Source organism: Meles meles, chromosome 6 (genome assembly GCF_922984935.1).
Source record: "Meles meles chromosome 6, mMelMel3.1 paternal haplotype, whole genome shotgun sequence".
In the NCBI taxonomy this organism is placed as follows: domain Eukaryota; kingdom Metazoa; phylum Chordata; class Mammalia; order Carnivora; family Mustelidae; genus Meles; species Meles meles.
Genome location: NC_060071.1, coordinates 5533899 through 5553640, shown reverse-complemented (window position 1 = coordinate 5553640; position 19742 = coordinate 5533899). Strand labels below are relative to the sequence as shown.

The 19742-nt window shown below is 43.0% G+C and overlaps 1 protein-coding gene across 5 annotated transcripts in view; it reads right to left on the bottom strand.

Annotated features, from left to right (window-relative positions):
* BLM (BLM RecQ like helicase) overlaps nt 1-19742 on the bottom strand; it is a 118817-nt gene that overhangs the window by 71419 nt on the left and 27656 nt on the right. For all 5 annotated transcript variants that reach the window (XR_006818868.1, XR_006818869.1, XR_006818870.1 and 2 more), the window contains exons 2-12: nt 19560-19661; nt 17950-18650; nt 16527-16686; nt 13982-14103; nt 10495-10627; nt 9306-10006; nt 6826-7017; nt 5325-5443; nt 4334-4447; nt 1306-1404; nt 952-1100 (exon numbers count right to left, since the gene is read on the bottom strand). Coding sequence is in view for 1 of the 5 variants with exons in the window: in XM_046010427.1 (XP_045866383.1) it covers nt 952-1100; nt 1306-1404; nt 4334-4447; nt 5325-5443; nt 6826-7017; nt 9306-10006; nt 10495-10627; nt 13982-14103; nt 16527-16686; nt 17950-18650; nt 19560-19657 (2588 nt within the window). In the remaining 4 variants the exon portion in view is untranslated. The remainder of the gene's footprint in view (nt 1-951; nt 1101-1305; nt 1405-4333; nt 4448-5324; nt 5444-6825; nt 7018-9305; nt 10007-10494; nt 10628-13981; nt 14104-16526; nt 16687-17949; nt 18651-19559; nt 19662-19742) is intronic.

Sequence of the window (19742 nt, the reverse complement as noted above, 5' to 3'; positions counted from 1 at the left end):
AAATTCATGCGCTCAAGAACGCCAGTTTAATCGCAAAGGTCCCTGTAGCTATCCTAATCTCATGCTCTCCCATATCCTTCGTGTGGCACTTTCGGTTCTTCCCATAACCTGCTGAACGAGGTTGCTGTTTTTACCGACAATATTTAGAGAGCCCGCTTACTGTCTGTATTTCCAAATGAACAAAAGGCGTGCCTTAACCATTCACTCCAACACATCAGTCTTTTCTTCAGGCATTCCTCAAACTCAAAGCACCCCTGATAAATTAGAAGGGAGAAGGATTTTCACTGGCACACAGCAGCTGTTGATTAAGTATCCGCTGAGCGAGTGCACCTATCAGAGAATGCACCTGCCTCTACAGACTCATGGAGAGAACAATCCAGTACAACCCAGATGTGCAGGGCTACTCCTTTATAGCAGTTTCTGTTATGAGTAATTACGGATTTGGTGGCAAGAAGAAGCACTTTGCTGTTGAGATGAAAACAAAGTATAAAAGCTGTTACACATCGTTTCTGGACGGGTTTCAGCATCTTGGATTAAGTGGGGCTTCAGGGGAAACGACAGAGCAGGGTCATCTGTTCACTTCCTGATGTACGCTCTAGGATGTACGGGAGCCGGAATCAGATAAACACAAGCTGATTTGCTCCTGGACCTCCTAGAGTTATCAGGTACAGCGCATACTTTATCCCTACTTCCAAAATAGCTATGAGGATAGAGCTTTAATTTTAGTAAGGAAAAAGCCACTAGGGCTTGCTTCCCATATTTCGCTGCACACTGGAGTCACTTGGGGACTTTTTAGAAACATAACGGCTCCCAGCCCCCCAAATTCTGATCTAAATGACAGAGTGCAATCTGTGCCTCGAGGTTTTCAAAGCTCAGTCTGTGATTCTGCTGTGCAGCAATCCGGGAATCACTGCCCCCGGGTGTTTTAATTCAGGACTTTCAGCAACTTACACCTGAGGCTGGAGAATCTTCAGCTGAGTGAGGATGTCCTTCTGTACCCTGGGGTTAGCTGTGGCGGTAAGGGCCATCACTGGAACAGACGGGAACTTCTGGCGAAGCATATTCATTCTTTTGTAATCTTGGCGGAAATCATGTCCCCACTAGTTGGAAAAAAAAATACTGCTTTTCAGACTGTCTGGATCTTCCTTACATAAACAGAAAACACTGCTCACTGTACTGAAAATGAAAACCACTGTATTCTTCAGCGAGCTAGAAGAGTAAGTTACCGATTTCCCTCTATTCTGAAAACACATATCCTATTGGTAGTACATATTGAGATTTCAAGTCACATGAACCATTATTTACCTGACTGACACAATGTGCTTCATCAATGACAAAACGTGCCAAGAGCTTCCTCTCATAGAGATTCTCCAGAGTGGAAATCAGTCTATTACTTGCACAGACCTAGAGCAGAAATGTATTCATTAGCGATCTGAAAGCATTTAAACACCACATCACCTTAAGGGCTCTGTTGTCTTTAAGATTCACTACAACGTAAGCTGTATTAAAACCTCCATATAAAAAAAGTTCTCACTTCAATGTATGAAGAGAATTGGCAGAAGTAATAGAAAATTCTGAGTGAGACCTTCTAGAATATTCACCCCCATTTAGCAAGCAATTATTTATCAGGTCAGTGGTTCTAAAGCATTTTTTCTGCCTCAATATACCTGAGGTTCACCACACATTTACGCTGGTAATAGAGTTACAGATGTATGTTGTGGGAGGGCATGTTATTTGGGGGTGGCGACACACACACTTGTATGTATGTATGTATTTCATGGTTCCGTCTATACAGGGCCTAGAAGCAATGATGCCCCAGTGGCAACAACAAAACGTGGCATCCACATCTAGACAGGCACATGTCAAAAGGACACAGAAGCAGTGAGTTGGAACTCTTCTAATAGCCAGATCTAGGACAATTAGAACATCCAAATAAACAATGAGAACTGATGATAGTCCCCTGACAAATTAAGAATCCATGATTTTAAGTTGATATAAATACATAAGTAGATAAAAGGGAAAGCTCTTCATCATAAGAGAGCGCCAGCTAAGTCAGAAAAATCATCATTTGGCATCCATTATAGTAAACACTGACAGGGATTCATCAACAGATGATAAAAACTCTCTTGGGTAAGTCTAATGAGTAACAGGGTACTTATCCAGTCTCAGAGTATCCCACAGCAGGATACCCGCCAATTGCAAAAGCCAAAATGTACATTTATTTTTGTAATTATTATAGTAATCGCAACAACGACAAAAAGGAATTTTGTAGTGGAGAAACTGGGCAGACATCACCTCAACCAAGTGATCAAAGTTAACTAACATGACCGGTAACAGAAGGAAGAGACATCCGGTGCCTCCCACTCGGATGCGAGAACATGTCACCACCTCTGGAATACTCCTGCCAAGACGAGTAACATCAACCTCATCATGAGAAAACAGAAGATACATTTGAATTGAGGGACAGTCCTCAAAACAACTGGCCTTCACTCTTCACAACTGTCAAAATCATGAGAGACAGAAAAACCTTAAAGAGACATGACAACCGAATGCAATGCATAATCCAGGATCTTCTTTTGCTATAAAGGACATTACTGGGACAACTAGTGAAACTGGAATGAGGTTTACAGATTAAGCCATTGTACTGTATCAGTAAAAATTTTCTCATTTTAATGATTGTTCTGGGGTTATGCAAGAGAATTTGCATAATTTATTAAATCAAAAAAAAATAAATTTATTTATTTATTTATTTTTAAAGACCTTATTTATTTGACACAGAGAGAGAACATGAGCAAGGGGAGTAGCAGGCAGAGCAGGAAGCAGGCTCCTCGCTAAGCAGGGCGCCTGATGCAGTGTCCATTCCAGGACCTCGGGATCATGACCTGAGCCAAAGGCAGACGCTTAACTGACTGAGCCACCCAGGCACCCTGGAATTTGTTTTTAGGAAATGCACAGTGAAGTATTTAGGGTTGAAAGGGAGAGTATATCTGCAAACTACTCTCAAGTATTTTAGGAAAAAAGTAAAGAGAGAGAACAATAAAGCAGTTATAGTGAAGTGTTACCATTAGGGTTTCAGGGTAAAATACAGGAATCCTTGTACTATACGGTGTAACAGAAATTATGTCAATGACTCAGTCGGTTGGGTGGCTCAGTTGGTTAAGAGTCTGCCTTTGGCTCAGGTCATGATCGTAGGGTCCTGGGATTGAGTCCCACATCAGGCTCCCTGCTCAGTGGGGGAGTCTGCTTCTCCCTCTCCCCCTCCCCTCTGCTCGTGCTCTCTCCCAAATAAACAAATAAAATCTTTATTAAAAAAGATTATGTCAAAAATCTAAAAAATTATGTATTCTAGTGGGCTTTAATGAGATAGTAGAAAAATATATTGGTCTCTGCTTCCGGTTCCTGGTACAGAGCTCTTGAAACCTTAGTAATTTGCTAAGTGATAAGAACAGAAGCTTCCTTGGTTCTAGTATTTGTCTCTGACCCCATCCTTGATGCAGGGCTCCTAAACCCCTTCTAAATTCTTAAGTGTTAAGAACAGCAGGAGCATCTTTTGTTCTGGGGCAGTGACTATGGGTGAGGGCTGCTCACCAGAGAGACCGAGCCATGATCAGAAGCCTGGAATCTTCAGGAGCACCCCATCCTGCAGAGAGGGGAGAGGGGCTGGAAATGATCTTGCCGACATGAGGCAGCCATAAAACTCCCAGAGTTGGGGGTTTGGCGGGCTCCCAGGTTGGTGAACATGTCCACATGTGGAGGGTCAGGCATCCCAGCGCCACGGGGACAGAAGCTCCTGCACTCGGGACCCACCTAGTCCCTGTCCTGTGTCTCGCTCCTCTGGCTGTTCATCTGCATCCTTTATCATATCCCATAATAAACTGGTAAATGTCAAGTGTTCCCTTGAGTTCTGCAGGTCGCTGTAGTACACCAATCGAACCTGAGGAGGGGGGTCATGGGAACCTCTGATTTGTTAGCCAAATCGGGCAGAAGTTATGGGTAACCTGGGGACCTTCAACTTGCTGCTGGCATCTAAAGAAGGGTAGGGACCATCTCAAGAGACCGAGCCCTTAACCCATGGGATCGGATGCTATCTCTGTGCAGACACTGTCAGCATGGAGTGACACTGCGGGACCCCCTGCTGGGGTCGCAGAGAGCTGCTCAGAACGAGGAAAAAGTCCACACATTTGGTCACCAGGATTGAAACACTCTATGTGATGGTAGAGGAGAAAACAAGACGGGGGAAGACTGGGTTTTTCCCTCCTCAGGAGGCAGACCTGGACTGTTTTTCTAACACAGCTTTAATACTATATTTTAAAATAACAGTATCAATACGCACCTTCTCTGGAGTGACATATAGAAGTTTTATAATTGGGTCTTTCTTGGATAATTGCAGGTAAATACTTGTGGCTTCGGAGTCAGTCTTATCACCCGTCAGATAGGTAGCTGGAATCTAAGCATGAAAGTAGCAAACATAAGCACAGACGTATCCTCAGTCTCTATAAATGTTTTAGAAATCACATATCAAAACTGGGTCAAAGGGAAGACAATCTCAGTGCAGTGGAAGTAAGTAGTTAGCATATATTAAAAAAAAAAGCAAACTTCTTAGCCATAACTCAAAATACTCCCATTATTTCCTTCTCTTTTTTCCCCTCTTTTCTTTACTGCCTTTGCTTTTCATATCTATAAGCAAGATAAATATGAATTCAGTACCCAAGAGCATCGCATCCTAAAGTATGGCTCATTTTAGTTTAGGCAAAGGTATCTCCAGCATTTTAAAGCTCAGGGACGATGACAGTAGCATCAGGCCTGATGGGCCACAGGGGAAGGGCACTGCACAAACACATTCTTTGGAAGAAAAATCAAACCAGCGATCTTGTTGAGGGGTGGGAGCTCATAACCTTGAAAATATACAGGATTTGGCAGAATACATCCATATACGTTCTTAACTTCGGCCAAGAGGAAAAAGGATGCCTGTGTGGGGGTGCTCCTGTGTACGCATTTTAAGATGTGAAGAGAGTGGGAACTGTGGTGATCTCGCAGTAGTCAGAAAAGAAATCTTTTCACATTAGTAAAAGAAATTCACATCAGCAAAATACAGGTTAAAAGTTCTTGCTAAATTACATTTTTCTAGAATAAAATCAGGCTGAACTCAGAAGGTTATCTGTATTGGAATTTTCAAAGACTCATACAACTTAATGGAACTGCTGTGCCTCATGGTTACAATTCACAAACTACTGTATGAAAAAGGTTACTCAGAGTACTGAAATACAATTATTTTTACGTCTTTATTAGTATTTCTTATTGTAATTGGTAGTACTTTAACTTACATCCAAGGAAGTCAGCTTTTGGACTTGATCTACTATGAGGGACCTCAAGGGAGAAATGACGATCGTGACGCCAGGAGAGACACAGGCAGGGAGCTGGTAACACAGACTTTTACCACCTCCTGAAAGGACAAAAAAAAAAAACAAAAACAAACCCAAAACCTGTCAGGTTCTATCGTGAGAGCATGAAGGCAAAAGTTACGAACTAAATCATACAGTAATATTTAAAAGCGATTAATAGGACACCAAGTGACATTCAGCACCGTGCCAACAATTTGCCATATTCGAATGAGCCAAAATATTTAGACAATTTAAATGTGTGAAAATTACCTTTTAGGCCATCTTGTGTAGGCTTACATGAATGCAAAAGCAGGAATCAGGGCAGGGAACTTAGAGGCAATAGAATTGCTTTAAAAATCTATTTGGGGAATCCAAACGCAGTAAAAGGGGTGTTCTATCACAGTTTAGGATGAAAATAATTACCTGGTATAATATTTAATTTTTAAAGACTTAAAATGTGACAAAATATACATCACTTAGGATTGTAGTGACCACGGTTTAACACTTCTTAGATGATCAGAAAACACTTGTAGGATCTCATTTTAAACTACCATGAACCTGTCAACGCTAAATACCCACGCTTTGACTCCCAGCACTCTTCTCAACAAGGGCATGTTCCCAGTCTTCCTTGGAGATAAAAGAAGGGTAGAACTACACTGGGGTGTACTAACAGAACATGAAGAGAAAGACACCCTGAGGCGCACCCCCATCTCTCCGTGTAACTCGAGTTCAAAATGCTAAGACAATCAATACACGTTAAATGCTGACTAAAATGATTCGTCTCTAATTTTCAACTTCTCCCATCCACGAATAGTAGAAGCTTGTGCCAGGCAGTTTCTAAGAGGTTGTTTTTTGTTTTGAACTATACATGACATGCTGCCTCTTTAGCTATGGCTAAACGCTTTTCGCCGGATGGTCACGACATTCTGTGAAGTAGGTGCTTCACTGTCATCCTCAGCGGACACAGGAGGGAGCAGGCACGTGGGCTGAAGGGCCTTGCTCAAGGTCACACTGTGAGGAAGCGGCAGCGCTGCATGCTGAGGCCAGGCCTTCGCTCCAGAGCTAAAGATCTTAACCAGCCTTCAATACTACACTGAACCAAATAAAGTGTCAGAGGCGGGCAAGGCCTCTGACGGTAATTCTTTGGTTAAGTGCCGGACTAATTTAGACTTAAAGAAAGAGAAAGAGAAAGAGAGACAGAGAGAGAGAGAAATTCTAGATTGACTGAACACAACAAGCTCTGAGCTGAAAATCTTAAAGGGCCATTAGTGCTATCGCGTCGACAGAGGACGTGAGGTAGTACAATTTCTCACTACGGCGTGGGAGGTCTAGAGGTCCCTTCATGATGGAATTACTGTGTGGGTGTGCATTTTACTTCTATTAAAGGACTTTCATTTAACATCTGCCAATGGACTCCTGCCAATTGACATCTAAAAATACGTACCAGTGGGCATTAAGATAAAACAGTCTTCACCCAGCAGCGCAGCATTGATCGCCTCTAGCTGATTAGTTCTAAAATTATGCAGGCCAAATTTTTTATGAAAAATCTTCATCATTTCTTTTGTATGAGGAAAACTAAGACTTCGGAAACGCTCGTGTTTCAGATTTCTGGATGCTAAATTTTGTGCCGACTTATCTGAGAAACAATCGATGTTAAGAAAAATCAGCGCGTTATTATTAACAAGTCAGTTTCAGCCCTTTCCCCTTGCCACACAAACTCAAAGGCATACATGTCCTTGCAGCACATCTTTCTTCAACCACTTCTCAGGGTTTCATCCCTGCCAAATGTCAAAGCCGCCAGAGACTTCCTGAGGCCAAATTCCAGTCTCTTCCTTGATCTTTCTGCAGCACCCACCACTAACTATTTCATTTATTCCCTTCTTCCTCCTCTCTTGACCTTCAAGACCATCATGGGGTTTCTTTTTTTTTTTTTTTTAAAGATTTTATTTATTTGACAGACAGAGATCACAAGTAGGCAGAGAGAGAGGAGGAAGCAGGCGCTCTACAGAGCAGAGAGCCCGATGCGGGGCTCGATCCCAGGACTCTGGGATCATGACCTGAGCTGAAGGCAGGGGCTTTAACCCACTGAGCCACCCAGGTGCTCCCATCATGGGGTTTCTACTCAAATTCTCTCTCCGAGCTCCACTTCCTCCACCTGCCCCTTACACTTGGGAGTCTTTGCAAATGCCTGGGACTTTTAGCCATTCTTGCTTTGGAATTCTCTTAGTTCTCTGATCTTAAACATCACCTCTGTGCACAGAACGCTCTTTTGTAAAGCCCCACTGACACCTGCCCAAGTTCCGGTCCTGGGCGCGTCTCCAGATGTCTGCAAGACATTTCCACCTGAATGACTTACCAACACTTTAAGCTCCACAAGTCTTAAAATAGCCCTCCTCAGCTCTTCTCCCAATCTGCTCTGCCTCCTGACTCCCCTGCTCTGCTAATGGTGTCATAGATTTCTCAGTCACCGGGTCTGAAACCTTGGCGGCATCTCGGCTTCCTCTGGCTCTCCTTCCCCCGTGTCTCTCACATCCACCCCCCTGCTCGGCTTCCTGCTCTGCAGCCCTGCTCTCCCAGCCCCGGCTCGGCCTGCAGAACAAGGGGTGCTCACGCCAGCTCTGGCAGTCTCTCTAATCCCAACACTTGACTGTCTCAAAGATAATTGCGAACATCAAGGATGACACACTCTTAATGTGATACAAAAATAAATCCATTAATGGTTATTCTAAAGGTCAGCAGCATAACTGTTAAGAACAACCTCGTGGTATTAAGTCATCAATGGCAAAAATAGGGAAGGCTGTACTTTCTAAAACCTTACACATAGAAACTTGTTTCAGTTAAAAAATACTTGGCAATAACTTTACAGAGTTGATGTAACGTTTTAAAATTAATCTTGGCTTCTCTCTGCAGCTTTTCCAGTGGTTAATTGTACTTCTCGACAAACTTCTACTAAACTGTGAGTTTCAGGAGGACAGGGACTACTCGTTACTCATCTATGACCAGAACCCGGCACAGAACAGGGCCCAAAGTGCGCACGCCGTAAGTGTTTGTTGAATGAATTAAAAGGATTTTAGGCCCAAAGAAATAAATTGTCTTTTTTTTTTTTTTTAAGAGAGAGAGAGCAGGGCGCCTGGGTGGCTCAGTGAGTTAAAAGCCTCTGCCTTCGGCTCAGGTCATGATCCCAGGGTCCTGGGATCAAGCCCCGCATCGGGCTATCTGCTCAGCGGGGAGCCTGCTTCCTCCTCTCTGCCTACTTGTGATCTCTGTCTGTCAAATAAATAAATAAAATCTTTAAAAAAAAAAAAGAGAGAGAGAGAGCATAAGCAAGAGGAGCCCGATATGGGGCTCAATCTCAGGACCACGGGATCATGACTTGCGTTGAAGGCAGATGCTTAACTGCCTGAGCCATCCAGGTGTCCAAGAAATAATGTGTCTTAAGAAATTTCTGACTTCATGTCTTTCTTAGACTGTCCTTCATTTTAATATTTTAAGACAGAAAACAGATCCTCTACTTTATAAATTGATTAGTTCTCATTAATTCGGAGTTCTAAAAATACAATCACAGTTTTAAGATATAAATTTAGCCTTGATTTTACTCATCCCCCAAGTCATTAAAAACTTGGTCCTCATGAGCTTCATTGTTCTAGGGACTAGAAAACGTTAATTTAAAGGCAAAGCACATTTGTAATGACTTTAGAGCTTTACTACAATAGGTCATAATTAGTCATTTTACAAAACAGCTGCTACGGAGACAAAGGAGCAAATGCTTTTGAAATTGGGATCTGTAACTTGTGTCATCAGCAGCAATCTGCATAGAAACAATGTACTTTCAGGCAAGGATGATGGGCTATCGATTCTCTTACACAACTCTGATCCTGACAGTTATGTTTTCATATAAAATATAAGCATTTACTTTAAACTTACCAGTGTACTTCTGAATTGACTCTGAGTTTTTATTTTGAGCAGCAGATGCCACTGGAAGACAGTTTGTCTTGGCTGAAGAACTTCCTTCTGATACTGGCTTAACGGGCCGGCCTTCCTTAATAGGTTGACAGGCAGCTGTGGAAGATTTGCTGGCCACTAAACTATGCATAATATTTTCCCAGTCATCATCATCATCATCAAAGCCATCTATGTCAAAATTGTCAATATCACAGGCAGCCTGGAATTCTCTTTCTAAGTCATTTATTGGAGCAGCGCGTTTATTCTGATCTTTCACAGCCGTGCTTGTGAGAACATTTCCCGGGAAGTAAGAGGTTTCGTTTCTTTTTTCTACCCTTGGTGTGTCAGCCCAGTTGCTACTCACAAAGGACTTCTGTAAATGGGGGCTGAATAACGGTCTTTCAGAGGGAGTCTTCGTGGTGGCTGTGAATCCTGTCTTTCCTGGGGTAGCAGCCACTAAACACTCCCTAACGGAACTGGGATGCGAGGGAAGGTGTGGAAAATTTAACTCCTTAACAGAATTCCCTGTAGGACAGGAGTCGCCCTTTGAAAAAGCGCTGGGAGCAGAAACAGAAGCCATATCCTCCACAGGGTTCCCACGTGAAGCAGGCCTGCATCTCCACCAGGAAGCAAGAATACTGGCATCACTTGTATTAAAGTCGGCTTCAGCTAGGAGCTTCCTTCTGAAGAGGAAACAGAACACCACATGAAACGTGAGGCGACACAAGTCTGTCTTTAGTGGCGGAACAGATCCTCTTTTCCTCAGTCTTGAAAATGTGAATACAAATGCTAAGGGGGCAGTTTGAAAAGGTAAATAAATTTTTTTTAAGGTTTAAAAAAATATATTTATTTATTTGACAGACAGAGATCACAAGTAGGCAGAGAGGCAGGCAGAGAGAGAGAGGAGGAAACAGGCTCCCCGCTGAGCAGAGAGCCCAATGCAGGGCTTGATCCCAGGACCCCGGGATCACGACCTGAGCCGAAGGCAGAGGCTTTAAAAACCCACTGAACCACCCAGATGCCCCGAAAAGGTAAATAAATTTAAAACAGAACAATGACAATTATCCTATTCAATCTAGTGGCCAGAATGCCTGGAAATTCTGCCCCGTATGTTCTGACTCAGGTTGGTCGAGATGTAATCAGATATATACGAGAAGGAAAAGTGAGATACCTTACGTCCCGCTGCTGATGCAGTTCTTTCCCACAATCCAGAGCCGCCAGTTCATGGTCAGGAATAGCATCGACTAATTGACAGATCTGGTCCATCACATGAATAAGCCGCTGCTGCACACTTGTCTGGCTAGCTATAAAGTGTTATTTTGTTAATATTTTTCCTTGAGCAAAGATTTAAAATTATGACAGTCGTGCATGTAAAATTGGTAGTAGTTTAACAAGAAGATTATAAGCTACCATATGTTGCCCTGTGCAATAATCTGAAATTATGTTATCTGTACTCTTTATCACGAGAGCCCAAAACTGTGTTATCATCATCTTATTTCATGTTAGTTTTCAATTATTTCTCTTAGGGTAACCAATGTCATTGTGAGATGCAAAGGTTTATCGCTTTACTATCGTTTTTCACTAACTGCAGGGGTAAATCTCACCATGCCCATACACGGGATCGTACAGGGCCAGCCAGGCAAGAGCCCCACCCCACCTGCAGTCCCGGGCTGCCCGCACCCACACTTCCTTCAAAGTAACAACACAGCACTAAGACTTTCTCTTTTTCTTTTCTCTTTTTAAGCCCCCAACCTCAGTGGGCATCTGATATAAGACAGCTCAAAGAGAATTAGGTCTGGGAGTTTTTTGATCAGAAAAAACGACTTCTCTTTTCAATAAGCTGGATAGGCTGCTGGTGGCTGCCCCTGCCACCACCCCGGGAAACAAAGCTTGAAAATAAGCCCCACACAAGGGAAAGGGGAAAACAGAAAAGGAAAGGAGCAGGGGACTGAGATGGGGACAGGGGATGGGGGAGAGGGGAGGAGACAGGTGCGAGAGAAAAAAATGCCTGAAGATGATGTTTGCACGTCAGAATCCGGCCAGACCACTCCACATTTTTAAATTCATGTTACAGAACTAAGAAAAAGAATGTCAAAGGAGATAATACTTTAAATGAAGGAAGAAAAGAAAGGGTCATGGGTAGCCATGGGAAGCCAGGAAGATGCCTACTCCACCCCGAGGGCCTAAGGGATGTGGAAGAAATAAACGGTTGAGGCGTTGCTGAGGAAACCATTCTCAGGAGACGATCCAAGAGCTAACAGAAGAAAGTGGTCAGGGAAGAGAATGAGGCTACCAGAAAATCACTGGAAGAGGGCAGCCCGTTGTAAGGTCCAAAGGGCAGGAGGGAGAGGGAGAGCGGACAGACGGGGGTCGGGGGGACAAGTGTCTGTGTCAGAATGAGTTGGGAAACATGGACTTTTCCTGGTGACCGGCATGGATCAGGACGTGAGGTCAAAGATGGCGAAGTGGAATTGCCGAATCCCTGTTTTGCCTGTTTTCTCTACACGGAGAAAGGGTATCGGATTGGAAAGAGGAGAGCGAACAATGAAAGCCAAGACAGGCTCGGAGAGAGATACAGGTATTGAAAAGGAGCTCGTCTTCTTGTCTAGACAGATTACACCGCAGAATACAAAGGAAACCCGCAAAGAAGATCCCGCTGATATGTGAGGCATCCAGTGAACAGGACAGTTGATGGAAGAGCAAAACAGGCAAACACTGTTCTAATTTTCAAAAAAAATGCTAAACAGATTGCCAAAAGCTACAGGCTGGGGCTTTGGATGTTAATTGAAGGCAAAATTCTAGAACATGTTATCAAATGTCTGCTTTGTGAGCTCTAAGAAGGAGAGGAAACAATTATAGAGTTAGCAAGAGTTCATATAAATAAATCAGTAATCTTAATGTATGTCCTTCTTTGAAGGGATTACGAGACTGGCAGATAACAATACCTCCCATTTATCGAAGGCCGACAGTACACGGGGCCCTTCACCATGAATCCTGACACCCAACAAGGGAGATGTTATTCTTTTCATTTCGTAGAAGAAACTGAGGTTCAGAGAAGCTTCGCTGATTTTCCACAGTCTCCCAGCCAGGAGCAGGAGGGGACAGGTTCGTACCTTGAGACCGTATCACTCTGGAGCCTGTATGTTGCCATCACCGCCCCCTCCCCCTGGTTCCCCTTGCCATCTCAGACCCTGAACCCAGTGGAGTCCTGTGAGTCTTCTGTAGCCCCGAGGGCCAGGGAGAGAAGCACGGTCTCAAGGCAGGTTTGTGACAACACGATGTCGGCTGAGAGGGAGACCTCTGATGCCATGCTGTCCTTGCTCCCGGCCTGGACCACCACTGCCTCGTGAGACCAGGCCGCACAGGCAGCAGAGCGTGCGGCCACAGGCGTAAACCCGGGAGCCTGCACATCACTGGGTTTCAAGCCCTGCTCTGTTGTCTAATTCTGTGAGCCCATGTAGTCCTAGTTAACACTCCTGTGCCTCAGTTTTCTTATTTGTAAAATGGGGAGAAGAGACACTACCTTAAAGGGCCGCTGAGAGGATGAAATTAGTAGCATAAAAGGTCTAGAAGAGCACCTAGGACATCAGGTGTCTCAGGGACATTTCTAACGATAAATTAAGACACCAAAATAAAGAAAATGAAATCGGGAGGCTGTAGGCTGTGCACAGACCCAACATGCGTGCCTCTGCACACACCCCATGCATGTACGCGTGCGCACACACACATACACACACACACACCCACAAGTACAGAAACTATCAAAAAAGACCAGAACGTGTTACAGAAATATTCAGGGAATGAAGAAAGAACTCTTGGAAGATGGCTGATTAAAAGGAAAAACCCCACAGATGAGTTAAAGATAAAATCTGGTAAATCTCCCAGAAAGCAGAGAAGCAAAAGATGGAAAATAGAAAAGATAACTCATGAAAGCCTAATATCCAAATAACAGAAGTTCCAGGAAGAGTGAAAGAGAAAACAGACAGAAAAAGAAAAGACAAAGAAATAAGACCAGAAAACTTTCCAGGATAGAAGGACACAGACCTCGGGACTGACAGAGCCCCCGAGAAGTAGACATCAGGAGAGGAAAAGGAGGCTGCCGCTTTCCAAAGTCTTGTAGTGCAGCTGCGTTATTTTTACTGATGTTGCACAGAAAGTTTAAAAATGAGTTGAAAACAAATCAAACAGAAAGTACTAAACTTTGTACGGACGTCAAGTCATAAACCCAGAGTACAAACGAGGGACGTCAGGAGGATGAAGGTCTAGAAACCAGTATCTATAAAGAAGAGTTAAAAGACATAACAATATTGAGCCCTTAAAGGAAAAGGAGCCGGGGCAGGAAAAGCTTCTAAGAGCTTTAGACTTATCTCACAAGGATTAAAGTTCCAGGAAGGCAAATTCTGGCTCAACGTGAGAAAAAATTTTCTAACAGGTTGTGTTTTCACCATAGAGAATGGATTATCTTGCGGGAACACGAGTCTCCGAGTTGTTGGAGCAAATGCTGGCTAACCAGCGCCCAGGGGTGGTTTGGTGTTCGAAGTGAGGAACTGCGAGGTTGCCGTCTCACGCTAGACGGCCACAGGTTAAAAATACAACTGTACTTTGTTTTCCAAGGTTACGTGGTTAAGATATGTGCTACGTCAAAACACTTCTTGTACCATCACCGTCTGTGCTGGTCTCTCGATCGGGGGGCTGCGTCGTCGTCCCCTCAGGTGTCGGCAAGTCCTCGGATGTGCTAGGGCCACCTTTTGTGTCCGAGGTGTCAAGGTCCTTTAACATACTGCGAATTGAAAAACAGAAAACCACCCTCAGGACAGACTTAGACCAAGTGTGTAATTTTTCCTCCCATGTTTTTCCACAACTGGTCAGACAATACCTAACAGAAAAGAAAAACATGGTTTTTTATCTCCTCTATTCTAGAACCTCTTTGACTGGCCTTCAAAGACTCCCATTCTCTGGCCCCGAGAGACCCTTTCAATTTTACCTCCAACTATGTCCTTTCGGTAACGCTATATGGTGTCATGGGGCACGACTGACATTCCTCACAGGAGCCCAGTGTGGTCTACTTGGTCTACTTGAGGGATTCTGCCTTGCTCTCCTCTCAATTTGGAAAACCACTGTCCAATCTCTTCTGACAATTTATCATTTTATACAAAAATTATTAACACATATAAACACAGTCAGCCTGACTAGAAGTTACAAAATAAATGAACACTAAAATTAGTGTTAAGAGAGAATACCATGGAAATCCAAACAAAGATAACACTTTCTGGAACCTGAGAAGGCTTTGCCAAGGAGGGAGATTTGAGGAAGCTTGAATGATAGGTATGGGAAAAGTAACACACCATGAGAGACAAAAGATAATTCTCTTTACTTGATATCAACTGTACTTGCCTAAAGCAGGATTTTGGAATGCAATCTTCTAACTTAATTGAGCAGTGATAAATAACTACACATAGTCTTAAAAACTGATAATATAATTAAAGAAAAGGCCTTATATTTCTAGCAACATTTTCCAGATTGTTGGTTCGTATCATCTGCCTCATGGGAGCTTAGGGTTATCATAGGGGCGTAACTGGAGATAGAAATGAAGAGGTAATGTGGGGCCTGAAGACAGAGGACTTTGAGGGCTGGCTCGAGAGGTTCGGGCACACAAGAGATACACAAACACCTCTCTCTTTTCTGTTATATATTATCTGATGACTGCACCTCTGAAATTAATCCAGAAGTCACAACAGTGTTCTAAAACAATATCAAATACGAAAGAAAATTTATGTGTGTGCAGTAAGAGTATCATTTGTGAAAATTCTATTTCAGTTTTAAAATATATACAAATATGTATTTGAGATTGCAATGGAAAATATAGAGAGAGAATCTACCTTGGGAATAACCTTGGAAATAAGCATTTTCCAACTGCTAAAAATCTAGGTAAAGTTAATCATGGTATGACAACTCAATAAATTACACAGCCATTGAAAAGAATAAAAATAAAGATTACCTAGCAATATGGAAAAATGTTTCAAAAATGTTAAGAGAAAAGCAGAACCAAAAATTATAGATACATGTTGATTATAGCGATGCAAAAATCACACACATATGCAGACAGTATCAAAACCCAACATGAAACAGAACGTCTGGTTTTTTGGAACTGCAAGACGATAAGCATCCTGGTAAAGTGTCCGGAAGGTCATCGGTGCAACACACACTTTTTTAATAAATAGGAAAACCGCCCCCCCCCCCCAGATGTTCAGTAGGAATCAGTATGGTCCAGGAAATAGCCCTACACTGGATCCTAGTCCATGTGCCATCAACTGTATCATCCCAGGTAATCCCCCTCCTCCCTAGTTCACTCTGTATGAACTCCTGCTCAGTTCTTGCACTTTCAATAATTCTGTCCTAATTTCTTTGGGAAGGGAGGAGAGGACAGCTCCTACAGTTTATTAGTTTTGTCATCAATAGTGATCATGCTCTGACCTTTCCCACCTCTTTAAACATCCTAACCCCCCTGTTAAAACACAACCCCAGAGAAAGGAGGCACGCAGGCAAATACCTCCTTCCTGCCTGCTTTCCTTAATTAAGGTGGGATCCTAGAGGGACATGTTTCTCATCAAAACACTGGTTACCAATACAGTAAATACTCCGCCACTCGACTGATCTGGACTGGGTCAAAGAAGGAGGTAAGACCGACTCCTGGTATTTTAAGCTACTGATGGGTTATGCATACCACCTCTTTCTCCCACAACACTGCCAATTAGCCACAATCGTGTCACTGATTTACTGAAGTTCAGCGAATGGCAAATAAAATGGCCAATTCTATCCTGCACAGTAAAGAGAAAAGGAAAGGAAAGGAAAGAACAGGACATATTATTTACTAAGTCACTTCCCAAATAAGGAGTTAGTTTTGTGTCATTTCAGGACTAGGAGTTTGAAAATACAGTATTTTTAGGAATATATTCCATACGGCAAAATCAACTAAATAAAACTGGAGGTCCCATGTAATGAATCATAATGTGACTTTATAGCTATAGAATACCACCAATGAAATAAAATGTGTAAATAGGGATTTTTTTATGCTTTCATGCAGATATAAAACTTTGCAGAAGCATGGAATCCATCTATACAGAAATGATCCTAGCTAAACAGAATTACTTCAGATATCCTAGAAATAAACAATAATGTTCACTGAGTAACTTGCTGTTTTACCTGAAACATTTTAAAGAGGAAGAAGAGGCAGAGATCACTTCTTCTTCTGGAGAAGGTGGAACAAATTCTGTATCGTAATCATCCTCGTCAAGCTCAATACATGGAGACCTCTCGACCGAAAAGAATTCTGTTTCTTCCAAGTTCTTCTTTTCACTACTACCTAAAGTAAAACCGTGGACAGACACAGGTTACCTTCATCGCTCCTGAGCCAGACAGCACAGGGCAGGACCCCCGGGGGGATGCCAGCACTGCCCATGCGCCCTCCCTCTGCACGGCCGTGAGCGGGTTTCCTCATCAGTAAGGACCGAGTCACCTGGCCTAAGTCTAACGGATGCGGGAATGAGGCTGATGATCTGCTTACGGATTTGCGTGACGGTCTCCAGTTGAATTAGGAAACCCAAACTCAGTATCAGCACCTCTGTTTTCCTATTTTTCACTCATATTTCAGTAAGAGGGAAGTATAATAAATGAGTCCGATAATCGTACAAACGCTGCTAACTTTACCACAAAGGCACCCTAGTTAATGAAGTCGCCACGTTCAGTGTCCCTCTCTTGACTGTGTGGGATTATAATGCCCAGTGGTTGCTCGTCAGTTTACCTCTGACCCCATTTTCTCTTCATAAACAGCCTCGCATTTGATCAGACTCCATCACCTCTCACCCACTAGCAACCCCGATGGCATTCAGGTGTTTATTTTTTTATTTTATTTATTAAAAAAATTTTTCTTTTTAAAGATTTTATTTATTTGACAGACAGAAATCACAGGCAGGCAGAGAGGAAGGGAAGCAGGCTCCCCGCTGGGCAGAGCGCCTGATGCGGGGCTCGATCCCAGGACCCTGAGATCATGACCTGAGCCGAAGGCAGAGGCTTCAACCCACTGAGGCCCCCAGGCGCCCTGGCATTCAGGTGTTCAGAAGTGTCAGCCTCACATTTACCACCATTTCATAGGGCGGGTGCTTCCATGCATGGCTAATCTCAGCTGTGAGCTCTGGACACCTAAAACCTAGGAGACCTGAACAGAGAATGATGTGAATGTCATCTGGAACAGTTTACTGGCATATCCAGATCACATCACACATCCACAGTCAGTGGGAGCACGCCATAAAGGAATTATAACGGAAAGCCTTGGTTTCACATCCCAGTTCTGCCACGAGCTAGCCAACGGGGCATTAAGAAACCATTTAACCTCCATGGACCTTACAGAGCTATCCTTGGTGTTTATGCAAAAATTATGTTAGCAGAATAAAATCTCTCATTTCATCCATGGGTCCCGCCTCAAGAAGTGGCCAATAGACTGCACAGCAGGGCCCTCCACAGAGCCCAAGGACAAAGGCTGGATCTATTTGCTATTATTCCCAGTGCCTACCTTTGAGTAAATTAATACAGTCAACATACTGAAAGGGGATAAAACATCATTTTTTACCTCTTTCTTCTCCCAAATGAGTTTTTAAAGGCTGACTCTCCCGAGCATCTCCAGATATAAGGTCTTCAGGACTGGGGTCATCGTCAATGCAAATCACTTCGTTACTGAACCATTCCGAGTCGTCGTTCTGTTTCTTAGTCAAACACGCTTGCTTGCTTTCAGAGGAGGATAGAGTCAAATCAGCCTTTACTGTATTTGCTTCGGGAAGCTGCGCTTTCAAAACATTTCTCTTAGACTTTTTCGATTTCTGAGCAGTGCTTACTCTTACAAAGTGATTTCTGCATGGTGTAACAAATGCTTTTGAATTTCCAGAAGTATCAAAGTCATCCATATCATCCCAATCGTTGATGGTAACAAAAGAATCTGATGAAGAACTAAATTCTAATTTCTTGAAAGTAGCATTACTGGATTTTTTTACAATCGGTGTGTTCTGGGTGTTACATAAAACTCCCTGTGGAACTTGCAACGCATCGGGCAATAACGGTTTTGAAACAGCTCTCCTGGTTTGCTGTCCTGCTGGAGCATTTCTGAAGTCGCTGGGCTTTGTCTGCTGACTTGCGGTGAGGGGCGGCGGTCCACTGAAGGAAAAGGCCTCCCCGACATTAACATCTTTATCATTTAACACAGGTGTTTTCACTACTGAGACACTAGTGACAGATACATTGTTGGCCGATGTTATTTTCTTTTTAAAAGTGAAACCTCTGAAACATAATTGAAAAACTGAGTTAAATTGGTTAGTTTTAACAAACCCACCAACTATAGAAAACTCTAAAATCCCTTACTGATTTACACAGCAACTCCTTCACTGTATCACAAATGAGCAAAGAATCTATCTCCCTCTCTGGTTTTGAAATTTATATGGTAACTTCAATTATACTTTGTATGCTCTGAGCTTTCTAATTTAGAAGCTAATTATTCAGTTTTGAGAATGTTCAGGCCATTCCACTACTTTTATTTCACAGGCAGGTCGCCCTTAATCAGTAGCGCCTCCAGCGGGAGGGGACAGCATAAAAGAAAAAGAGAAGAGATGCAAGTGTGGTGACTTCTTGTCTCTCTGACACATGGTCTATGGGGAAGAGAGGTGACGACTGACAGGCTACACTAGAATCTGAAGGACAAGTAAAAGTGTCCTGGATGTCTGCTGGCTTTGGTGACATGAAGTTCAATGGTAACTTTAAAGTCCAGCTCCCAGAACAGTTGGTGAAATTCTAGAAATTACTATTAAATATCATAAGGAGTTTGGAGTCTAGCTCAGAGGAGAGAACACAACTGGAGAGCTACAGTGTCCTTATAAACGGTTTCTGGAATGGCTATAAAATTATATTAAAATATTACAATACCCATTTTCCCAAATTTATAAGAAGATTCAATATTCATTCATCCTGCAGATATTTACTGAGCAAGCATCACGCGCCAGGAACCAGGGGAAGGTACTGAACATTTGTTACCTGGAGCTGCTAACGCATGTGCTACTGGTAATTTGCAAAGTGAGAAGATCACTGACCCCTCAGCTTCATTTCCTCATCTGCGCAGCAAAAGGGTTGAAAGGGAAGGTATTTCATTTGTATGATACTGTGGGTCAGTGCCTGTATGGGAGCCAAAATACTTACGAAGGTTTTGGTTTTGAAGGGCTTAACTTGTTACTAAGTTTTCTGGCTGAATGGCGTTCCAGTTGCTCCTGTAGATTATTCTGGGGCACAGCAGCCATGATGCTAAACAGTGAGGAAAAGAACTTATCAGTGGAGTTATGTACTTTGGATTAATCATAGTATTCTTGGGGGGGGGGGCGTGGA